The sequence below is a fragment of the Perca fluviatilis genome, chromosome 1 (genome assembly GCF_010015445.1).
Source record: "Perca fluviatilis chromosome 1, GENO_Pfluv_1.0, whole genome shotgun sequence".
NCBI lineage: Eukaryota > Metazoa > Chordata > Actinopteri > Perciformes > Percidae > Perca > Perca fluviatilis.
This window is the reverse complement of record NC_053112.1, coordinates 14,241,581-14,262,239: the sequence shown is the minus strand read 5'-3', so window position 1 is coordinate 14,262,239 and position 20,659 is coordinate 14,241,581. Positions and strand designations below refer to the sequence as shown.

At 39.8% G+C, this 20,659-nt stretch overlaps 1 protein-coding gene across 1 annotated transcript; it reads left to right on the top strand.

Annotated features, from left to right (window-relative positions):
• Positions 1 to 9,392: 9,392 nt before the first annotated feature.
• On the top strand, positions 9,393 to 20,085 carry parn (poly(A)-specific ribonuclease (deadenylation nuclease)). Its single transcript, XM_039805465.1, has 26 exons — positions 9,393 to 9,497; positions 9,751 to 9,828; positions 9,934 to 10,013; positions 10,122 to 10,189; positions 10,900 to 10,981; positions 11,181 to 11,241; positions 11,954 to 12,119; positions 12,692 to 12,754; positions 12,859 to 12,897; positions 12,982 to 13,024; positions 13,111 to 13,191; positions 13,347 to 13,403; positions 13,624 to 13,701; positions 13,818 to 13,861; positions 13,949 to 13,991; positions 14,301 to 14,376; positions 14,467 to 14,577; positions 14,672 to 14,741; positions 14,843 to 14,898; positions 17,258 to 17,344; positions 17,454 to 17,528; positions 17,619 to 17,793; positions 17,918 to 18,045; positions 18,481 to 18,535; positions 18,620 to 18,762; positions 19,149 to 20,085. Exons 1-26 carry the CDS (start codon positions 9,479 to 9,481, stop codon positions 19,193 to 19,195), a joined length of 2,025 nt encoding a protein of 674 aa, XP_039661399.1. The 5' UTR covers positions 9,393 to 9,478; the 3' UTR covers positions 19,196 to 20,085.
• Positions 20,086 to 20,659: the final 574 nt, after the last annotated feature.

The window sequence follows — 20,659 nt, the reverse complement described above, 5'->3', positions numbered from 1 at the left end:
TGGCTGCAGAACCAGCTGTTCTATGTTTCTATACAAACAATTTTAAACAACCGACTCTTTTGAAAACCACTGAACTGATTTATTTAAAAAACAATACCACTGTGTGACATAAACTGTTGATCAGGTTTTCGGGTCACACTGTTGTGGTGGACAGTTATATACAGTAAACACATGTAAAGCTGCACTTGTCAATATTTATATATTAACAATAAATGTGAGAGCAAAAACAAGAGTAAAAATTAGACTTAATTTGCTAGGTGGCTAAAAACACCAGAGACTCCAAATGGATGCAAATGTTGCTCCATGTCTCCTGTAACAGCTCCGTGTTGCTGAATTTGTAAACAGGCAACATGTTGCTAACACGTTCACCAAAACAACTTTATAAGGTGATTATAGTGTGTATGTGCATGTTGTGTTTACATCTTGATCTGCTGCCCCCTAGTGGTCAAACAAATTTGAATTATTGCAATCCTGGTTGGTTATGGTTGTGTACACCTGCATATGTGTGTGTGTGTGTGTGTGTGTGTGTGTGTGTGTGTGTGTGTGTGTGTGTGTGTGTGTGTGTGTGTGTGTGTGTGTGTGTGTGTGTGTGTGTGTGTGTGTGTGTGTGTGTGTGTGGTGTATGCTTTTTCACTCAGTTGAGTGATGAAAGACAGTGAAACAACACAGAGCTGTTTTAAGGTTGGATTGGATTGTATAGGCTCAGTTTTCCTTCTTTCTTTCTATCTATCTATCTATCTATCTATCTATCTATATATATATATATATATATATAGATAGATAGATAGATAGATAGATAGTAAGTACAGTATCTTGCAGCTAGAGACAGTTTTGGACAAGAGATGGGAATAACACAGGCAGTTGTTTTTCAAACTGTATGCTAACTGCCTTTTGTCTTGCAGAGTCAGAGGCCTGGGAAATTGGAAGTGAGTCATAAAATGACTGTGGCAGTGAGTGCCATCACAGGCTGTGATTATCATCATCCAATGCTCAGCTCTGTGTAAGTGTGTGTGTGTGTGTGTGTGTGTGTGTGTGTGTGTGTGTGTGTGTGTGTGTGTGTGTGTGTGTGTGTGTGTGTGTGTGTGTGTGTGTGTGTGTGTGTTTGTGTGTGTGTGTATTCTATTAGAAGTTATATGTAGTTATTGTCAATAAAATGTCCATGTTGACGACTGTGTTTCATATATAACACAGAGAGAGAACAACTGCTAACAACTACATGCAAATCCAAGGCCAACATATTTCCCAGAATATTCACGTGCTTTACCCCTCTATGCTGACCTGTAAGTGGGGAAAAACAGTACCAAAGAGATATCCTTATGCTCGTGTGGCTTCAGTGGTTCATATCAGAATTTGTTGCATAAACCAGCTCAGTATAAAATGTCATCCAGCCACATCTTTAGCTTTAGATTTTATTTTGGCATTGTCATTGCAGACACATTATGATATTATGACACTTGTTTGCTATCAATGAAGCCAGATTCTGAATAATTTTAAGGTTGTACCTCACACCTCATAAGCTGACATGGTGAACGTGTTAGCAAACAGTGGTTTATTTAATACATCCAGTAGATAAGAAGCAACACATGCAGTAATTTTGAGTTGTGTTTGTGTCCACCTAAATAATGTAAATCCAGTATTATCCCTCATTTTAGCTCTGTTTTGGTCTCCTCCACTTCCTGAGGGAGATATCTGGCTCGTTAACTGCTACACGCTCCACTATGTTCACCAGCTAGTTGTTAACTTTGTTTGTTAGCTGTTTGGTGCTGACCAGGTTGTGGATTTAGCTGAGCTTAGTCACTGTAAACAGCTGCATGCTGCATCTACAAAAAACGCTAATAAGAGCGGTTAGACTGAACCAAAACAGTATAATGTGGGCAGTAAACCAAAATAGCTTAAAGAAACTAAAATGCTTTGTAGAGCTAAGAGAAACTAAAGTCAGGCGATCATTATCTGTAGGTTCATCTCTATGAGCCACACCTCTCAGGTTACATGTGGTCATTTCACCCTTTGTTGATGTAAAAATATTGAGTAGTTTAAAATTTAAAATGTATATTCTTGTAAATTTAATGTTTTTTAATCTTGTGTATATGCAGTGAAATGTATTCTCTTGTGTGCCCTGTGCTCTGCCTTTGTACAAAGTGTTGAGTCTCTTTGTGACTGGAGCCTTGTCTAAGACAATTTTCTGTAACCCTTGTGTAACAGACAATAAAGTATTATCTTATCTTATCTTACCTTACCATGTGTGCCTGTTGAATTTGCCTGCGCCAAAATCACCAAGTCAGAATTTGGATTCTGGTTCTGTACATATGTGTTTGGTTTGAGATCTGAGTAGCATCGAGAGCAAACAATGGGGAACCAAGAAATAACTGAAGATGAAGTAATTATCCTAATTTGCAGCACTTCTCTGATCATGTGAGATAAACTCCATCCATCCATCTTTGTCCGCTTATTGTCCGAGGCGTTCCCAGGCCAGGGTGGAGATATAATCCCTCCACCTAGTCCTGGGTCTTCCCCGAGGCCTCCTCCCAGCTGGACGTGCTTGGAACACCTCATTGAGATCAACTTAGAGTCCCAAATGTAATAAGTGAAGCCATTTCCGTACCCTTGTGATGTAAAATGGTTGGCACAAATTCTATGAGTGTCACCTCTGAGAGTGAGACTTCCTCCTCCTTGTCTCCACAGCTGAGATTCACTCCAGCTCTTCCTTTCATCCCAGTCAAACCCCTCTTCCTCCCACAAGCTCTTTTTAAATAAAGAACCAGACCAGAGAGAGGCAGCCAGCAAAGCTCCTCTCACTAAATTGCCATCAATTTATTCTTTGTTCTTACTTATCTGTTACACTTCCGCAACTCTGAAAAACTTTTATCCCTTTCACAGCCATGTCTCTGTTCCTCTTCCATCCCCACCCTACAATTATAGAGTGATAAACCACACTATTCATTTCTCCATTTGGCCTGAAAGCAGTTTCTATTCACTTGAGAACCAGGTAAAACAGTGTGTGTGTGTGTGTGTGTGTGTGTGTGTGTGTGTGTGTGTGTGTGTGTGTGCGTGCGTGCGTGCGTGCGTGCGTGCGTGCGTGCGTGCGTCATGCGTGCGTGCGTGCGTGCGTACGTGTGTGTGATAAAATGGAATAGGACGTGTCAACAGGAGGTTTTTGCTTGTGTGCTGCCACCTAATCTCACGCATGATTAGGAGAGCAATAACACGACTGTCTGAGCAGGTTACAAAAATGTGAGCTCCCCTCTCTATGTGTGTATGTATGCTTTTATGTGTGTGTGACAGCCTAGAAAATGTTTATTGAACCACTAACATTACAATCAGACTCTTTCTTTCTTTTTTTCACCTGTGCTCCTTTTTAAGTGAGGCCTTTATCCAACCTTCCTGATTTCGGATTCCTTCTATAACACGTCTATCCGTTGTGGCCTCGCTTCAATTTCTTTGTCTGCTCTAAAACAGGATGATTGCGAAGATGCACACAAGTTGGATCAGTAAACAAACACTCACACACAAACACGCTTACTTGACAGATGCTAATGGTCAGCCTGCTGTTACCTTAAATTGCAGCTCCCCTTCTTCCACCACTCATCCCTCACCCTGACTAAATTCCATTCTTTTAATCACTTCCTGACTCTGCCCAGTCTGTGACTTCCCCATTTTGCTCCTTTTGACTGTAAACAGCTATGATGTACTTTGAAGAAAAAGAAAGAAATTGTGGGAGAAGAGAGCTTTTGTTGTGCACTCCAGCATCCACATGCATGCATGCATGTGTGTGTGTGTGTGTGTGTGTGTGTGTGTGTGTGTGTGTGTGTGTGTGTGTGTGTGTGTGTGTGTGTGTGTGTGTGTGTGTGTGTGTGTGTGTGTGTGTGTAAAAGGGAAGAGAGGAGGGACTGTCTAAAAGCAAGATAACAACTCATCATAAATTGTGGAGTATAGCGCCCTCCTGTGGTGGCTGTTTAGAGTCAAACCAAGGATTATTTTTTGTAAAATGTTTAACATTTCAAAATGTTTAAAAGCTGCATATATGACATCAAAATCAAAAGATATCTCTTATCTACTAAAAGATGTGTTTTTGCAACTATTCAATTGTGTTACAGCAAATCAAACTAGACAGCAGAGGGATCCAGGCTTGATAATGGTAGGTATTTTAAATCTGTACTCATTTGAACGGCATATAACTGTATTATTTGATGTTTCTCCAATGTGTGGATGAGACTGACTCAGCTATAGAGCCTGACAGAGTTAAATTTACAGAAATAACTAATCTTGGCATATTTGTTTCACTGACTTAAAGAACAATAACTGCTCAGAGCAACTGCTACCACAACTTTAGTTGATTTAAAGTGACGTCGGTGGAATAGATATGTCACTCACTACTGATTAGGTTAGGGTAGACAGAAAATGGCTAACATGAACACAATGTCAGACCGAATAATAAAGTGAAATAAAATGGCAATATAGTTTGATCATCAGTCTACAAACATGGTACATATTCCTAAAAGTGTATTTGAGTTTAATAAAAATGATCACAAACTAATTTGACAAACACCACAAACCGGTGGCCAATTTAAGTAATATCCCAGCATAGCAGGACAGGTTGGATATGGGACTCCAGGCAAAATATAATGACACTGCCATGTGTAGCCTGGTGAGTACACTGAACTTGATTGACCCTTGTGACAGGTAAATCACTACATACACACTGCACACAGCTCATCTTTGCCCTAAGGCCACAGTGGGTTAATTTGGCTGTGAGTTAGGTTAGTGAATCTTGGCAGCTGTAAAACATACACCATATTGCCTAACATAACTCATATATGGGTACCACTTATACAACACTGACCTTAATTATTGTATGCCTGTGTGTTTGTGTGTGTGTGTGTGTGTGTGTGTGTGTGTGTGTGTGTGTGTGTGTGTGTGTGTGTGTGTGTGTGTGTGTGTGTGTGTGTGTGTGTGTGTGTGTGTGTGTGGTAGCAGTTGACGTCTGGGTGGGGGACCTTTGTTCACATCATTCCTCATCACTCTCTCTCTCTCCTCTCATTTTCTGTCATCGCTCCACTGTCGCTCTCCATTGAAAACAATACTGATGTTCCCATATGTACAGAGTTTGCTGTAATCATTCCTGCTGTCCATTCTGGCTGCAAAGAGATCCCTTCCTAAAGCAAATTTAATACAAAGTATAAGTGATGAAGGAAAAAATCCACAGTCCTCGTTCTGTGTAAAAAATTATGTTTCCACAGACAGTGTTTCCTTGCTGAGCTGCAGCAGACAGATACTAACACAAATAGGAAATGTTGCGCTGAAAATAATGTATGTTGCGCTGAAAATAATGTAACTCAGGAACATTTATCAGAATCCGACTGCTGAAACGTCACCATAGCTTTAGGTACATTTTCAAAGTCACTTTTACACAAATTGAGGACTGTGGATTCTGTCTCCCATTACTGACATTGAAATCGTTTTGCAGCCAGCAAGGACGGCATGATTACAGCAACCAAAAATCTGTGCAAGAAGAATTCAGATCTTTCACTTAAAGGTGCAGTAGGTAAGACTTATGAAACTAACTTTCTGTCACATTTGCTGAAACTGCCCCTATGTTCTAGTATAACTACATGAAGCAGGTCATTTAAAAAAAAAAATCCGGCTCCTCTGGCACCACCTACAGCCTGTAGTGCGGTTTGCAAAAATCCACCGCTCCCTTTTCAGATGCACCAATCAGGGCCAGGGGGGGGTTGTCTAACTGCATGTCAATCAAAGTCCTGACTCTTCACAATCCTACCTACAGCACCTTTAATTAAGTAAAAGTGTAAAGTGTAGACATACTCTGTTACAAGTAAAAGTCCTGCATTCAAATTCTTACCTAAGTAAAAGTACAATAGTACTAGCATTAAAATATATACTATTTAAAGTACCAAAAGTAAAAGTACAGATTATGTATTGTGGCTCATTTCAGAATAACATTTATTATATTATTGGATTATAATTATTGACGCAGTCATGTGTTCATTACTTTAATGTTGCAGCTGGTAAATGTGGAGCCAATTTTAATTACTTTACATACTGCTGGGTACTTACTTACTTATATACTTACTTACTTAGACCTTTGTATTCCCTAAGGAACATGAAAGTCATCCATCCTCTCCAGTCTTGTGCCTTTCAATCCAGTTGCTGCCATGACAGCATGACATACTGCTAGGTAGCTTACCCTAAAATGATACATCATAATATCTTAGTTGTGACACATAGTTAATAATGTTTTTTTTCTTATTCTGTTAAGCAATTAGTAAAGCTTCAAAATCATTGTAATGGCGTAAAACGTACAGTATGCCTCCGAAGTGTAGTGTATTAGAAGTATAAAATAGCATAAAATGAAAATTGTACTAAATACTTAGTTATGTTCCACCACTGCCAAACCCCATTTCAATGCACATATGAGCTTGTCAGTTTTAACATCAAAACATAGTAACCTATCATAAAATGCCCCCAAATAGTTTTTTTTAAAAGATTCAAAATTGTCATAATATAACAAATTGCACTGCTCAAAAAAGGATCAAAAGTCATTTAGAGAATTTGATTTCCTGAGATTAGTGGATAGTGGAGTCGAGCAAGAGTTAGTGTCTCATCTCTGACTCCGAAAGAGTGGGGAAAACCTTTTAAGGGATATGTTTTCACAGAAATTATAAACTCATTCAGGTTTAGCTCAGCTGTTTGAGAGGGCATTTCTGTCCACATGTTACAGAGCTTAAAACCACAAGCTAGATAAAGTTGAGTGAATATGTCTGCAGTTTCTCAGAAATATGTCACAGATTCTGCTGCAGAGTGTGTGGGTTGAAAAACCACAATAGCAGTAAATCTGAAATGACACCTTAAAGGTCATTCAAAAATAAAGGCTTCCTACGAATCAATTGTGATTCAAGTACCCTCTGTTGAAGTTCAACGCACACACACACACACACACACACACACACACACACACACATAAACACACAAACACACTCACATGCTCCCTCCCACTCTCACTTCCACTCATCAACCTTTAATTAAATCTGTTTATTTAGCCCTGTCATTTACCACTTATGTAAGCATTTTTCACCATGTTGTGCTCTGCTGTAATCTATTATTTCTATGTCACTCATATCTTTGTCATCCTGATGTTTTTTCTTCTTCTTGTTCTTAAGTGTGAGGCTTTTTAAAGATGATTTTGATCTCAGTTGCAGATTTTGTAATTACATTCTCCTCTGCTTGTTGTCATCTTAAAAAATAATAAGGGGGAGTGTATAGCCTGTCTACATCCAAGCCCACAAGCTAGTAAAACTAATATAATAATAGTAATAAAGACAAACACAAAGGCACACAAAATGCAGCTTGTTGCATGCATAGACAACATATTTGACATGCAGTAAGATAATAGATTAATGTTGTGTGTTTACATGCTTTTCATCTGTAGGCTAAGACTTTGTAGCCTATTACATGTTTGTAAAATACCGTTAAAAAAAATATAATAATACAAAATTACACCCTGGAGAAAACATTAGCCATAACAGCTGAAGCCTTCTCCTGTTTTCCTTCATTAAAGAAAAGAAAAACCTTCTGTTTGACTTTTCGAAATGTCATCTTTGCATTTTAATGGAGGGAATATCTCATCCCTGCTTTCACCGCAAAGACACTTTCTTATTAGAAATACTTTTTTATGTTCATTTTAGAATACAAAATGTGGATAATAATCACACGAACTGCTCTGCCTCTTAGAAAGTCAGTGGGAGCTTTATCACCAGCCTGACTTCAAAGACACCACCTTAAATCACATCAGGATTGTAAACTTATGCAACCATGATCCGGTTAGAGCCGCAAATCCTGCTCACAAGCAAGGCAGATTTTGTGGCATATACTTTCCTAGCCTACATTATATCGTGATAGACTGTGCAACATTCGGTCCTTGTTTCCTTGCTTTCATGTCACGTCTGATGTTTCCAGCCCCCTTTGATCCTGAAGAATATGAAAGCAGAGACCCTAAATGAATGTGTTATTTTGTGCACACTTACTCTAGATTACCCCCTGTCACCAAAAGTTAAAGTTAAAATCTATGCATGAGGTCACAGTATAGTGCATTTTGAGAGCATCTTGCTTCCCTAATTCGATGTATCCTTGACTTAACTAATAAAGCATGGCCTAAAATGTAACACAGAAGAAGAGAGAGGCAGTTTTGATATACTTGTACTTTATTTGAGTATTTTTATTCTTCTATTCTATACTTCTGCTCCACTACAAGGGAAATGCGTACTTTTATTCCACTAGGCTACATTTGACGCTTATAGTTACTTTTTAACATAAAAAAAAACGTGATATGATTTTATATGATGCAGTAGGCCTACGTAATCTACCCGATAGTATACAATATGTAAAATTGGCTCCACATTGATGAACTGCAACATCAAAATGCTCTTAAATGTTAAAATGTGTGTTATATTTGATCAGAATATTTTTCTTGACCAAAATATGAAATCACTAACCCGCACGTTTCTTTCAAATGAGAAGCATTGCTAAACTTAGAGCCATGGTTTCGCAATGTGAACTTGAGATGATCATTCATGGTTTTATATCATCCCGGCATTGATTACTGCAACTCCGTTTTCACCTGTCTCAGCAAGGCGCCCCAGGACCGTCTACAACTGGTCCAGAACTCTGCTGCAAGGCTGTTGACCAGGTCCAGCAGGATGTCGCACATCACTCCTGTTTAATCCTTATACATTGGCTTCCGATCAAGTTCAGGATCCAATTTAAAGTTCTTGTTCTTACATATACCATTGCATGGTCAAGCACCTCTTAAGGTCAGAACATCTCTGACCTGCTCCATCCGCACACTACTAACAGCTCACTCAGGTCTTCTAACCAGGGACTACTTGTGGTCCCACGCACTCGTTTGAAAACTAAAGGTGACCGTTCCTTTGAAGTGGTAGCTCCAGCTCTGTTGAACGCCCTTCCTATTCTGCAGTCTCAGTTGACGCTTATAGAAAGCAGCTGAAGACACACTTGTTTCAAATCGCTTTTGTCTCATGTTTGTAATTTGGGGGTTTTAGTGTTAATCTTCATTGGTATTGTATTTGTTTTTGCTTGTTTATTTTCTGTTTTGGATACTATTGTATTTAAAAAAATGTTTATTGTGAGAAGCACTTTGTGACTCTGTCTTTAAAAGGTGCTATATCAAGTAAAAATTATTATTATTATAAAATTAAATGTAACAATTTTAAGTGAGACATTCTATGATTATTACTCAATTTCCCCTCTTATATCGCAGCCAACACAATAAATGACCTCCTCATATATTTAATATAAGGGATGCCATTTAAAATATTAAAACACCAAATAGGCGTGTAAAAAAAACCGTCTTCTTGACCCGGAAGTGTTTGTAAAACGGTTAAAAAGCCAGTTGACGTAGGCTAGCTAACGTTAGCTGTCAGCCGGGTTCAGTCATTGTGCAGGGATGGAGGTGACACGCCAAAGTAAGTAGCCAGGCACATTTCGCTCGCTTGAGTTTTATCTCGCTATATACATTGTGATAATGCACAACCGAGTAGAGACCTAATATATATATAAAACGGACAACGCTCTTTAATTCCTCAGCTCTTTGTGCTGCTAGCCAGTTAGCTATGTAGCTGCAAGGCTGCGGGTTTCTGTGCTCCGCTGCAGGCTAGCACGCTTTCCTCATCACGCTAACATACCTACGGATGTTAATGCTCTTTCCCTATTTTGTAGATTATAAAGACAGTTTAAACACGGTGTACAGCGCGATAGAGGAGGCTGACTTCCTTGCCATCGATGGAGAATTTTCAGGTAACGTGTAAAGAGTTTTAGCAGAAATTGAGATTGAAATCAACACGCTGTTTTGAAGAATTAACGCTATGACATGTGTTATGTGGTTGTTGTTGTTTTTTTTAGGGATAAGCGACGGTCCTAATGTCAGTGCACTCACCAACGGACTGGACACACCGGAGGAGCGATACACGAAGCTTAAAAAGGTTAGAGTTGATAAAATGCACACTGCACACCTCCAATGCATCCTGCTTTTCCTCCGTAGTCCAGTAGTGTACTGTGTATCTCATTTAAACTCTCTTTCTGTCCACCAGCACTCAATGGACTTTCTGCTGTTCCAGTTCGGATTATGTACATTCACGTACGACCAGACAAAGTCAAAGTGAGTGATATCTGCTTCACAAATGGAGAACTTCTGACATTGATATTTGGGGACACATTTTAAACACCATCTCCAAAAGCACCCCCAACACTGTCAGATAAGATACTTAATTGTCATCCATCTTTATACAGAACAGCATAGGCTTTTTTTGCCAAGTAATTAACGCTTACAAAAAAATTGCAGTGGTGGTTGGTGTATACATAAACTTATTAAAGGTAAATAAACAATACATACAAAAGACATGATAACCTACAAACACATATGTACGCAATAACTGTTAAACAATACAAAAAGAAGGCTGTATGGTTTAATGCAGGATGTGCAAAAAGGTTGAGGGACAGTGCAGTATATAGAAGAATGAAATTATTTCCCTTGTCATCTGCTCATATTAACATGGCTTCTTTATTACATCAAGAAAAGTGTAACATTTTCAGATGTGTGATTTCACACCGATAAATCCCAAGTACTCTGTACCATCTCCTGAATTAAAGCAAAACTGGATTACAAGATGAGCAACAGTGCTGGGGCCCCAACAGCTAGTTTAACTAATATTAATAAAAAAGAGCTTGGCACTAACTTTGAAAAAGTGGTTGCCAGGCTAGGATGCTACCATATGAAATGTGACTTGCACCCAGGTTATTTTAAAACTCCCAGCAGCTGGAATTATTTCACTAATCCTCGTTCTGTTTCCTGTATTCCCATCTCTGCAGGTATATCACAAAGTCTTTTAATTTTTATGTATTCCCGAAACCGTTCAACAGGACATCCCCCGACTTAAAGTTCATCTGTCAAGTAAGTCAGTGTTGCTCCTTGTGGTCATTGGATTGCTTCACTGTGAACTGAGAAATTAATTTTAATAGTGACCATGACTTGGATGGTTTAAAAATGATTGTTCCTGAAAATAACCGGTCAGCTGTAAAAAGATAACACGCCTGTTGGCTTTTTGCTTGAAAGTAGTTAAAATGGTAGATCGCCTTTTTGTCCTTTTCAGAGTTCCAGTATCGACTTCCTGGCCAGTCAGGGATTCGACTTCAACAAGGTGTTCTGTCATGGTGAGTACACCGCAGCATAGGTAGTGAATGCTTGGTCAATTTCTTTGTTAATTCTTTGATGTATTTAATACTGTAGTTAATTAAAGTTAGCTATTTTAACATGTTAAGACAACACTAAACACCTTCCCTTTTTTATTTCTTTTTATTTTTTGTTTAGTTCAGAACAAAAATTCATATTGGCACCAGTATTTAAAAGTTATGAACATTATCTAGCTTCAGTGTTTGGTTGGGAAAAGCTGTTATCCTCTGTTATACTGGAACAGCTGGCTCTGGGCCACTTGCTCTTCATTCAGGCTTGTGATACTGTTCCTTTTTGTGTTAGCCTGGGTCCAGACCTCTGAATTGCTTTGCGATGTGCACAAAATGACACTTCGGTATGAATTATTAGGCTAGTTTTGGGGACTTTAATATTCTGGCGGTCAATCTTTGTTTTGAATGATGTGGTGTCTGCTGTAGGTAGAGGGTTATGCTGTTGCTTACTTTCACCCTCCAAAAATGTAACCACACATAAAAGATAATGCAGGTCTAGCAGAACCTGTGGAAGATGTAATTTCTTTTGTAGCTTGTTTTTATTTTCCCAATGATGCAAGAAAACCTCTTATAACTAATGCTCAACAAATTGCTTTCTCGTCTTGCAGTAGTCTTCGGTTGTCTAGGACAGTGAATGTGTAGAGCCGTCAACGTAAAATTGTGACTTGTCTGGTTTTCAAAGGAATCCCATATCTAAACCAAGAAGAGGAAGCCCAGCTGAGGGAGCAGACCGAGGAGAGGAGAAATCAACATGCTAACGGTGTAGGGACACCATCCTACAGCTCCCCCTCCTCCAAAGGCCCTGCACACGTACCTGAGGAGCATAAAGACTACATCAACAGGGTGATGTAAGTGTTGCAGTACATATGGAGTACTTTGTGTAAAACATGTACATTTAAAGGCGGTAATGTGGCTCTTGTTTCAGACCATGATTCATAGCTGTGGATTCTCAGTGTTGTGTATGAGGGTTGCGACCGAAGTTGTGCATGGTGGTAGTAGCTTAGTTCTTTCACACTAATATGAGGCAGCTGAGGTGGCTCGCCCCCTGATTACCTTTTTCGTTGGGGGTATATTGGGCATGGCCGACTGGAAGGAGACCCCATCATTGACCCAGGACCCACTAGGAGTCACATGGGAAGGGACCGTACCTCCTCAGTTGCAGGGTTTCTTCCAGTGTATTGAAAGTTTACGTGTGTGTCCGTGTGTCCTGCTTGCCACCTGCTGATTAAGGTGAAGGGGGTTAGCGACTGCTTCGGCCCAGGCTCACTGGTGGTCTGACCTTTTAAAGGTGTATCAGCTATTATCATTTAGTTGTTTTTGGAATAACTGGACTAATCTGAGGGATCTAAGGGCAAGACGCAGCTTTTACACAATCATGTTAGCGTCTGCCCCTTATGCGTCTCTCCTGTTTTCCCCACAGAGAGAAGGTTGAGGCCCTCTTCACTAACTCAGAGAAGACTTTGGACTTGGACCCATGTACTGGGTAATCTAGCTCTATCAGAATACCACACCTTTGATCAATTTGTATCGATCATGTACTTTTTTTTTTTTTTTTAAACTCTACTTATATTTATATTGCCTTACCAGGTTTCAGAGAAAGCTGATCTACCAGACACTGAACTGGAAGTGAGTGTCAATCAACACTTTATTTTTTTTTTTCAATTTATTTTTGTGTTGAATTGAAGATTAAGATTTGTCTTGTTTTCCCAGGTTTCCCAAGGGGCTTCATGTGGAAACTGTGGAAACAGAAAAGGTAAGAACATGTTTTATTTCAACCAGTTTTGCCAGTTTTTGTGTGGAACATGTAAGACAGTGATTTTAATTTCTGTATGTGTGCAGAAGGAGCGATACATCCAGGTCAGCAAAGTGGATGATGAGGAGAGGAAGAGGAGGGAACAACAGAAACAAGAGAGAGAGCAGGTGAGTTTGGGGTTCAGGATGGATGTTGAATTAAAGTGCTAGTCACATTCTTGTCCTAATTGTGAGGAGTGTATTGAATGTAGGAAAACATTGGGATGCACTAGTTTTTAATTCCATCTAATATTCCTACCCACCCCACACTTTATCTCCAACAGGAGGAGCTAAATGATGCTGTTGGCTTCTCCAGGGTCATCCACGCCATCTCTAAATCTGTGAGTTGACCAACTTTTCTCTGGTCAAACTGTAAATCTGCCCCAAATTTTGAATTGCAGTATAATCATAATTGTATTTTAAATTGGAAATTAGCAGTTAGAATAAATTACTCTTGTTTCATCATATTATCACTGGACAGTAAGTCTCTGTTAATTCACTCTTTTCTTTAAATATTTTGGTGAAAATCTGACTTGTACCCCTATTTCATCTGACACACAGGCTAAACTTGTGGTTGGTCACAACATGCTGTTGGATGTAATGCACACAATCCACCAGTTCTACTGCCCTCTGCCAGAGGTAAACACTTGTTGGAGCCCCTTTTTTTTCTTTTTTTTTCTTTGCTTCATGACATGGCAGTCTATTGCTAAGTAATGTGATTTATGAATGATTTGTGCCAATGCTCTTTTCTTCAGGATCTTCAAGACTTTAAAGAGATCACAATGTGTGTCTTCCCAAGGTAATACTCCTCTGCTTTGCTAAAGTTACTTGTCTTCACAACAATGCTATTTAACATTTAATATATTGGTTATCTATTCGCTTGCAGAATTCTGGACACAAAGTTGATGGCTTCCACTCAGCCCTTTAAGGTATATGATTTCCCTCAGTGCTGTAGAATACCAGTGGCACCATGTGTTTCGATAAATATTTTAGGAAGGTGATCACTTGCAAAGTTATCTGACTGGGAGTAGTTATAGTCAATTTTTATATATCTACTTAGCCTTTTTTTTTAAAAATAATTGAGGTTGAAACTGTTTGGGCCTTTTTGAGAAGAAGAACCCCAAAAGCAGCAGAATCTTTGCTCAAGTGGCATCACTGGTCAGAGCACCAAGCAAACAAGTGGCTCTAGAACCTCCAAAGTTGTATTTAAGATTTTTGATTAGACTTTTGTGTTTCAGGAGCTGATCACTAACACATCTCTGGCAGAGTTGGAGAAACAGCTGAAGGAGAGCCCCTTCAAGTCACCACAAGTTGGTGAGTAAATGCACTAATGTTCGTCTGAACCAGTCTCAACCTACAAAATCCTGCTGACGCCTTCTTTCTAATTTGTACTGTTCCTGTCAGAAACTGCAGAGGGGTTCCCCGGTTATGACACAGCCCAGGGACAGCTCCATGAGGCTGGGTACGATGCCTACATCACTGGCCTCTGTTTCATCTCAATGGCCAACTACCTGGGTAATGCATAGCGCACTAATCCTGTTTGCAAATAAAATGAAATTTGTCTAAATGCATGTTGTTTGACTTGTTCTGCCAAACGCTCTCTTTACAGGCTCTTTCTTGACTCCACCCAAAGCGTACATCTCTGCTCACTCCAAACTAATTGAGCCTTTCTTCAACAAGTAGGAGATGCACTTAAATGGATTCTTATTTGTGGCTTTCTTTCATTAACTGCTAAAAATCTTTAAACAATAAATGAAATGCTTCTTTTTCTGTTCTCAAGGCTTTTCCTGATGAGGATAATAGATATTCCCTACCTCAACATCACAGGACCAGATTGTGAGTATGATCATGTAGCACAGCAGGGGTATATGTCAGGATTGTTGCATTGACTACATGCATGGCAATGTTGCCAAATTTAAAGGTGCAATATGTAATACTGACAGCTAGGGTTTAAAAAAAGTTACTGCAGTACAAATTCAAAATACTGGAGAGAGTCGTCTCCCCCACCCCCTCCTCCCCAGACTCGAAGTTCAGAGGTTGCCAGGCTGAGACCGCAGCATCCACAACAATGTTGCTAGACGCTTGTCTCACATAGCCAGACATTATGGTGCGTTCTTTTTGTCCACCGAAGTCGATCTACGAGTTGTTTTCCAGAGTTACGAACTGGAAGTTGCAAAAAGAACGCCCCCAAGGTCGTATATACGACTCGTCAAGTCGTCTGAACTCAGAGGACCCCGAGTTCACTTTAAAAGATGGCTACGTCGTGCATCACACGTAGTAAACATTGTGGTTTGCTACAATTTTAAGCACTTTGTCTTATTTGTAACCAAATGAAGAAGTCGTACACATAGCACTGTATACTGCTACCTAATAGGCATGTCGCTACGGTCTTATGAGTTAAATACCACCTAATTAGTTATTTTGTAGCTTGTGTGGCTGAAATTGGCTAGAGACGCTCGGTTGCTATATGACAACAATGGCCGAGTCTTGAGCAGAAAGCAGAGCAGTAGCCTACCTGCGGTTATTTGTTTTTCAACACTGATGTGACGTCACACTTGAGCTACTAGTCGCGATTACAAGACAAAAAGAACGCACCATTCCTTCACAGCTCAGCGGAGTAGCTAACGTTAGATGCTGGCTATATTGACGGTCATAAAAGGCCGTGCTCACGCGGAGCTCTGTACCCAACTGACAGACACACGTTTTCGGTTTAGAATTGCAGTATGAACTGCCAAAAACCCCACAACCTTGCCGTCCTCTTCACACGCCAGACAGGCACACTTCCTCGGCTTAGAATTTGCAATAGGAACCGCTAAAAATACCACTAGCTACCTTGCCGACTAACACACTTCATTGGCTTAGAATTACGGCAACAATCGCTAAACGCACTGCAAACTCACAGTCCTCTCTTCCCGATTTACAGCCCCCCTCTCTTGGCTTAAAATAACTCACCGTTGTCTGCTGCGACCGCTGAACTACACTTTGTAAACAGCCATGGGCTGCTTGCCTGGTCCTCCCGGTAACGTTAGCAGTTAACAGGGTTAGCATGGCGGCGTTAGCCAGGACCAGTTGGGATCACTTTACTGGCTGTGTCTCAATTGTTTTTGCGAGTTACCAACTCGGGTACTCTAGCTATATAATTCAATGTGAGTACACAAATGTTGAAATTACATAAAATGCCCATCCCTAGAGGCTGTGATAAATTAGCCTGAAGCTATGCTTACCTCTTCAGGAGGAAATTAGCCAACTCGGCGTCCTTTTGGGATCTAAGCTGTCTCCATCTTTCAAATACATCTCTGATATTTACCAGGGGTTTGTTACGTCTGGTCACGCAACTGTTAGAAACATGCCGTTTTCTTTTGTTTTTGTTAGGTCAGGTAGAATCTTTCTCAGTTTATCCTGTTTGTTTGCTACTTTCATGGCTGTACCAACGTTAGAGCTGTAGCGTGCTGGGTTTACGTTTTTACAGGTATATCTGGCAACCCGGCCTGGCTGTCAAACTGGGCCGTTGATAACAACACACAGGCCAAAACAGAAATGCCGTCACGGAACGGAAATTTCAAAAGGAGAAAATACTGGCGTTGGCATTGTTGTCAGAAAAGAGTATTTCAACTTGCCATGTTTCCTTAGTATTTGATGCATTGGGGTCATTTTTGGATCTATTACAGTAAATATATTACATATTGGACTTTTTTTTTTTTTGTTTTTATTGTGAAAACATGATACACATTGGTGGCAGTAATGTGCAAAGAAACATTAAAGCAGTAAAGAAGAGCAGTAAACATGGATGTAAACTGCACTCTTTTAAAGTTTTTGAAAACCTACTTTGAAATGTCATAAATTCATATTTTCTTTTTTTTTTTTTTTTTTTTTTTTGGGGGGCCCAAAGGATGCAGATGGGCGTTTTGATGGGACACAAAATGTAAACTTATTTTTATTTTATTTTTTTTTTTTTTTTAAACAAACACCACAGGAAATTTGGTGATTTCTGAGCATGAGGGGGCAGGACAATAGTCACAGGTCATACTATTAATATAGCTGTATAAATATTTTAGCCTGCCACAGCTTTAAACCAGCCACTTGTTAAACTTTTTTGCTTTTGATTTTCTTATAATTCAGCTTTAAATTAGAACTATCACTGCTTCTCCACTTCACCTGTTGCTGTTTTCCCCGCTCATCCCTTCTGTTCCTACAGTGCAACCTAAAAGAGACCATGTCCTGTATGTCACCTTCCCAAAAGAATGGAAGACTAGTGACCTCTACCAGCTCTTTAGTGCCTTCGGTGAGACGTGATTTCTTTTTTTTTTTTTTTTTTTGCCTGATAATTCTGTTTTCACACGGGTATGACCCATTGTTTTATCCCTCACTTTCTACTTCCATTATCCACTCAGGAAACATCCAGGTTTCCTGGATAGACGACACGTCAGCATTTGTGTCCCTAAGTCAGACGGACCAGGTACAGATAGGTGAGCTTGACACCCCAGATGGAACAACACAGGACAGACGGGACAAAAAAGGTTGATGCGATCTGTTAACGTCTTCGTCTCATCACGCAGCTATGAACACCAGCCGCTACGCAGAGAGTTACAGGATCCAGACGTATGCAGAGTACATCCAGGGTAAGCAGCAGGACAAGGAGAAGCTCAACCAGACGCCCAAATCTTGGGGAGAGGACGGCTGGATGAAACCTCCCTACACCTCCGCTACTTGTGCTGGTTTTGGATATGCCAGGTACACCTGCACTGATAAGCTGCATTTTCAACCTAACATTCAGTGTATTTACCTCTCGCCTTAGGAGTTTCTGCAGGTATGCACAATTTATCTTCCTATTGATGCATGTATCTTTTTGGTGTAGGGGTTTGAGGAAACGCAGCATCAGTCCCACTCAGGGAGAGCAAGGGGCCGGAGACGCTCCAATTACAGACGGCTGGAGTCAGTGCTCATACCCGAATAGCACAGGCAGCAAGAAGATGAAAACTGATGGTATGTATGAATGCATGTGTGCAGAAGTACTTTCCTGCTGTGGTAACTAACAAATTAGAAAATAGATTTACAATATTTGCATCATTTATGCAGTACAGGTCAGTGAATTATATATAGATAGATAGATGGAGATCTTTCTTTATTTCTCCCCGGTCATCATTGAGTCTTAAATATTGCAGTTCTTCCACTAAGACTTTGTGTAGTGTCAAGATATGTCAATTTTCGATTATGATTTCTTTGTCAAATACTAGCCATTGGGCCCGTGTAATTTTTCCTGTGTTGGTTTTGAAGTTGCCTGGCCAGCACAAGCCTTGGGATGTTTGGTGTTACACATGGAGATTCCCCCCCCCCCCCTTAAGTGTGTGGTGGGGTGTGTGTGTGTGTGTGTGTGTGTGTTTTTAAATGGGTCTAATTGAGTATATTATGGTTTCCTAGACAAAAGTGGACTAGCTATCGAGAGCAGGACCTCAGAAGGATGGCTAAAGACTGCGTGAGTAAAATGGAGGTGCTCATTTATGCTGCCACTGTTACTCTGCTGTGATTCAAGTGTCTTAACGGTTGCTGTGCCCTGCAGAGATGCATCAGATTCAGCGGGGTCCAGTCCAGTCCCTGATGAGGAGGAGCGAAGTCCTGAAGGCAATGATGCTGAGGGGACGGTCACCTGGCAACAAGTCCATGGGAAGAGAGGTCAAAAGAACAAGAAAAAGAAGTCCAAAGGTGTGTTTCTCAGTGAATCAGCTTGAGACAGTTGAAATGGTTGATGTCCAAGAAATCTTAAATAAGACGTGGAATTTGGTGTGAACACGGTTTAAAAAAAAAGAGGGAAAATAAATTAAAAAAAAAAATAAACTCTTTCGAACTTTTTTTTTTTTTTTCTATGATGTCCAAGAACATGTGTCAAAGGCATTTCTAAGTAGCGCAACCTATCCTGAAAATAAGCTAATACATGTAGACTGTACCAAAACCTGTAAACAAGGGGAATAAAAGGGTTAAATGGCTTAAATGTACTAATTGTGAAGATTTCAGAATGATAACTTTCAAAATCAAGGTCCTGTGGGTGTCCTTGTTCTCATCTTTACATGTCTGTCCCTCCTCTTGTACAGGGGCTAAATCTACAACGTCGCTGTTTGAGGTCCCGGAAGTCTGGTAGCGAGAGGCGAGGAGTGGAGAAGCCACTATGTCACCATGAGCTCCTGCTCGGAGTCTCTTCCTAAGCACTTAAGGTGCTCTTCTGTAAGGATGCACATCACTAGGAATGGTGCACGCCCTAAATTAATTCGTTCACTCAACAGCTGTGGATACCGTGTCCAAAGCTACCAGCCAAGCTTACTTGACTGGACTATTGAAAGAGAGAACACAAGCCATAACGACAGCTGCCATATTTTGATCTTTTAGCGAAGGGGCGAGCAACTCTTCTGGGTAAACGCACATTCTTTACTAGAATCGAAAAATCTGAACTCAAAGAAATGTTCATTTATTCTGTGTTGAGACTGGAATCTGCCACCACAGCCATGCTGTCAATTTGAAAAGATTCATTTTTAACGACACCGGTACCTCCAATCAGTCTTATATTTTGTGAGTGAGTTGTGTGCGAGTTTGTGCATGTGAGGGAGATCTTAATTTTCTCCGGTCTCTGTATCCCTGTGAAGCCCTTTCATAAATCGTGAGATAAAATGCCACCGGACAGGTCCTGTAGTTTACAATGTCTGGGTTATTTAGTATTTTATCCATTTTTTTTTTAAATGTAAGTTTTGTCAACTTCCCCAGTTTTATCAAAAACGTATATAAGCTTATCAATGATGTGACGTTTATTATTGGTGGCATTTTGATCCTTCATGAGAGGTGCTTGTGTTCTTTTTGTACAGAATTGTTTTTCTTTACCCGTTTAATGTTTTGTCACTGTCCAATCTGCAACAATGTAAAAGTATGTTCTAATGCAAAAGGTGTAAACGTTAAGACGTATACATTTTTGTATAACAAAGTTTAAAAACACTTATTTCCTTGGAAAGGGGAAAAAAATTAAAGAATTGTTTCTTAGTATTTTGATGTTCTGTTCCCAAACTAAATCAATCACAGCACTGTACATGTCACTTTAGTGCACAACTTACACTGTCAATATAATACATCCATGTGTTACACACACACACGCACATCTCAATTCTGTACCCTCAATAGTGAGAATTTACATGACTACAGTAAAAAAAATAATTCTTTCAATAATACTTATTTGTAGAGCAATTTTCTGATGGGATAAAAATGCAACCCAATAAAACCAGGACAAATGGACGATACAATTACAGTATAAATAACATAAGTTAAAAACAGACCATTAAATTTGTTAAAGGAAAGAAGGTGAGATTAAGTAAAAGCCACATTAAATAGGTTTTCAGATGTCATTTAAACATTTTAACTTGCTGAATTAATATAATCCCCTACTAGAACACTGACAGAGAACAGAACTGAACCTGGTGGGCCACAAACATTAAAAAACCATTACATTTACACTTTATAATGATCTACAACTCATTAGGTCTACCATCTGCAATTGGTCTTCATACACGGTCGTGCTAAAGTAAGGCCATAGGCCTTTTTCTTTTCTTTTCAGACATTTTGT

What these genes read in the sequence shown, in the direction of transcription:
- parn (XM_039805465.1), top strand. An exon ending in CATCGATGGAGAATTTTCAG is followed by an intron (nt 9,829 to 9,933) that starts GTAACGTGTAAA and finishes TGTTTTTTTTAG; the next exon opens with GGATAAGCGACGGTCCTAAT. An exon ending in AAACTGTGGAAACAGAAAAG is followed by an intron (nt 13,025 to 13,110) that starts GTAAGAACATGT and finishes GTATGTGTGCAG; the next exon opens with AAGGAGCGATACATCCAGGT.